The sequence below is a fragment of the Oncorhynchus nerka genome, linkage group LG2, assembly GCF_034236695.1.
Source record: "Oncorhynchus nerka isolate Pitt River linkage group LG2, Oner_Uvic_2.0, whole genome shotgun sequence".
Taxonomy (NCBI): domain Eukaryota; kingdom Metazoa; phylum Chordata; class Actinopteri; order Salmoniformes; family Salmonidae; genus Oncorhynchus; species Oncorhynchus nerka.
Genome location: NC_088397.1, coordinates 69,393,840 through 69,397,778, shown reverse-complemented (window position 1 = coordinate 69,397,778; position 3,939 = coordinate 69,393,840). Strand labels below are relative to the sequence as shown.

Sequence of the window (3,939 nt, the reverse complement as noted above, 5' to 3'; positions counted from 1 at the left end):
TTTGTGTCTCAAAACTAAAAATGTTTATGAACCACTATCAATACAGGCGTATCCATTCCCTCATCCATTGGTCTGACTGAAAACAAGTCATGATAAAAAATATTTTCTATAATGTCATTTTGTTTGCGTGTAAGATATTGTGATTAAATGTTCTTAGAATTCATTGATGTTATTAGGTAAACATCATAAAATTACAAAACAGCCATAATTAGATGTTTAGATTGTCTACCTAATTTGTGTGTGTGTGTGTGTGTGTGTGTGTGTGTGTGTGTGTGTGTGTGTGTGTGTGGTCGTGTGTGGTCTATTGTATCACGAATGAGGAAGGGAAATTCAGATTTTTTCCATTTATTTGAACATGTTCATGCCAATCAAGTGTGTGTGCACTCGCAACCAACATACCCTCCTTTAACTTTAAACATAAGAAATCAAGCTGATTTATACAACAAGAAATACGAAGACATACAGAGGTCATATTCAGTGCAATAAAAAACGAGTCTATTGCATCAGCACAATATTGTAGGTTAATGATATTTAAACGCTGAAGTACAATTCTTTGTTCAATTATAACATATTGGTTAAATAAATGTGCATTACTTAAGGCAGTTTAAGTTGTTGGGACACCAATTGTTGTTACACCGTTCTTTAGCTGACTAGGTAGTATGGCGCAGAGACATTTGTTTGGAAGATCAATATAGGTCCTACTATACCGCCACAAGTAACACCATAAGTATCGTGCAATATAATCTGTTATAGGCCTATCATTGCACTGGCTTGTCCCTTCAGTGAGAATGTATAGATCAACATTGCTAATGACAAAACCGTTTTCTTGGTAGATTTTACCACCACCTCTAAGTTAATCTAGATCTACTAGGTAGTAAAGAGTTCCCGGTCTATTTAAAACGAATATAGGCTAACAATCACATAAAAATAACTTATTGCTGCCTTCTAGAATCTTACATTTTCCAGAATTAGATCAAGAATCAAGAAATATTCTACATATGTCGAATGTCCGATTTGTTTTGATATCGGATTGAATAGGCCCGGGACCATTTGCGATCAAAAGAACAGACAGCGCTCACAATGTTTACAAAATATAGGCTACATTACAATACACAATAGTAGGCCTATATTTGTGAAAATAATAGGCGTATAGATTGAAATTTGAGACACAACAACATGAAATATCCCTTACTGGCCGAACGATCTTAACCACTGGGCCAACTGCCACCCTTTTTCCCCCACCCTTGGAACTGGCAGTTATGAATAAAATAAAACTCCGATCATCCCAATACACACACACAAACCCACATAAAAAATAGTCGAGGAAAAAAAAGTACAAAGAATTTGTATTAACAATGAACCCTTCTCCTCGAATGACAACATTGATGGAACATTTAAACATTTCCAGGCATCCTATCCTCTTGTGCATTCTGTGATATGGACATATGCGTAACAAAATTATTTGCAAGTGCTTCAGGTCTTTATTTTATGAGAACCTTTGCAGCGTTTGGAGACTGTATAAGTTAAACATTATTAGTAGTTATTATCCTCATAGAGAGAGCCATTTGCTGTAATCCAGAACAGTTATTTTTCTCTCATCTTGTTGACTCAGTAAAACGGTTGTGATAAAATGTGATCTCCTTCTCCCGGGACCATCTTTCAACTTTTAAGCCATATAACCATAAAAAGAAAGAGCAATAAAAATCACTCTTTCGCCTCCTCTTCCACTCCCGTTTCCTTTTTGTCTCCCTCTTCTCCTTCACCATCACCATTGCCTTCATCATCGCCCTCTCCCTCACCATCACCATCACCATTACCCTCGTTGTCTGTCTCTACTCTTTGACACGGAAATTGGTCCTTGATGTTCTCCTTTTTCCACTTCATCCGTCGGTTTTGGAACCAAATCTTCACCTGCCTCTCCGTCAGCCCTAAAGCGTGAGACACCTCGATCCGACGTTTACGGGTGAGGTAAGGGTTGAATAGAAATTCCTTCTCCAACTCCAGTGTTTGGTATCGACTGTAGGTCTGTCGGCCACTCCGTCTTCCGGGGGCTATAGAATGGAAATAGAACATACAATTAAGCAGGAATTGTTGCAAGACTGTGTCTGGTTCACTATTGTTTTTGAAATACAAGATAAATTGTTTGAGATTGTGTGTGTGTGTGTGTGTGTGTGTGTGTGTGTGTGTGTGTGTGTGTGTGTGTGTGTGTGTGTGTGTGTGTGTGTGTGTGTGTGTGTGTGTGTGTGTGTTTGACTATACATACCCTCTACCCTTGGATAGCTGTCCGGATGTGTGTGAAGATAAACGCCATGCCAAGTGCTTCTGGTGAACTTTCACTGAATTCGTTTTTACCGTTGTTATTAATCTCTGCTTATTTTCTCATCTACTAGCGATCAACTGAGCCGCCATTAATGGCACAGTACGGACGCAGATCTACTGGTATTTATACGCCTGTAATCAAAGTAGCTAAGATCTGATGAGAGCGAATCATTGTGCCACGGTTAAGTGACGAAGTTCTACTGAGTGATAAGTGAAGCTCCGAAAACGTTATCATATGTTACCGGATGTAGGCTACATGCCATGAAACTACAACAAAATAACCACACAAGAAGCCTAACTGTAGCCTACTCTTATAACGTTACAGCCTATATAATTGCACTAATTCACATGTAAACAAGTAGCCTACTAACCGTGCGGTCTCATCCATGGAAACATGAGACTAGGAGACTGGTTTTGATTTAGGTGGCCTTGTCCTTCTCCGATGTTAGTGCCATTTGACGATTTACAGTATGGGTATAGCGCCACGCTTGCCTCTTGTTGGGTACCATAAAGCGTTTGTTTTGGAAGGGCTTCGTATCCATACAATGTAGTGCCATCTCCATGACAAGCCAAGGCGCATTGATTCTGCTGGTAGCCTGGTGTGGAGATCGCCGGCGTCCTATGGTGAAAGAAGGCTTGGACGTGATGGGGCGGGTGCTGAAATCCCATCGCCGCCGCTCCCGCACCGTACACCAGCGTGTGTCTCCGGGTGACGCCTTGAGGGAACCTGCAGTCGTAGTAAGTTGGTTCCAACGTTTCACTGCCTTTGCACTTGGAAAAGAGAGGGTTCACGAAATAGGAGCTCATGTTACAGTTTACAATGTTACAGTGGAAGAACTTAGTTTACGACAATTCCAAGTATTGCCTTAGTTTTGTTCCAAACCCCACAACATACAACGAACGACGTTCACATCATAGAGACAGGTTTAAGGAATAAGATAATAAAGCCTGTTTCCTTATCCACCTCTCCCTTGTTAAAACACTGCCCTGCTACCAAAGGAAGTCCTTTGGTTTTTATTGGCTTTTTCCTTTTGGAGCTTCAAATCAGCTTCTTATGTCGTGCATGGTTGATGCTAAAGCGGCTAGCCCCTCCGACACACAGTCACTAGCGTTTCATTTTTACCCCCCCCCCCCCCCCCCCTTCACGACATCGACCCCTCCTCTCTCACCACCAACCTTCAACCCCCTCCCATTCTCATTGAGAACTCGGACGTCTAAAACCATGAAACAGGCAAGCAGGAAGGGACTGTGCATTTTGCTTTACAATACAATAACATTTTGAATATTTTATGTAGCTTAGACTCTGTGTCAACTATCATTTTGTTTAGTCTTATACACATTGTCTATTTGAAAGAGTAGTGTTCTACACCTTCCTCCCTAGTTAATAGGCCTACCGTTTATTGCCCTTAAGAAAGTGACAAAAACCTCGACCCTTGACTCTGTGAAGGCAAGGTTTATGCATTACGTCAATGATTTCCATTCACGCACACATGTACGCGCACACCCAGTGGTTGTGAAATGTTTTGTAGCCTAGCCTATTTCAATTAAAATATTTTAATCGAAAATGTTTACATGCAGCAAAATTGTATTTGCTAATAATACAGCCTAGATATTTGATTT

The 3,939-nt window shown here is 40.6% G+C and overlaps 1 protein-coding gene across 1 annotated transcript; it reads right to left on the bottom strand.

Annotated features, from left to right (window-relative positions):
* Positions 1-3,420, bottom strand: LOC115140699 (homeobox protein Hox-C8a-like). Its single transcript, XM_029679031.2, has 2 exons — positions 2,691-3,420; positions 1-2,051 (listed from the first exon to the last, which is right to left on the bottom strand). Exons 1-2 carry the CDS (start codon positions 3,124-3,126, stop codon positions 1,705-1,707), a joined length of 783 nt encoding a protein of 260 aa, XP_029534891.1. The 5' UTR covers positions 3,127-3,420; the 3' UTR covers positions 1-1,704.
* Positions 3,421-3,939: the final 519 nt, after the last annotated feature.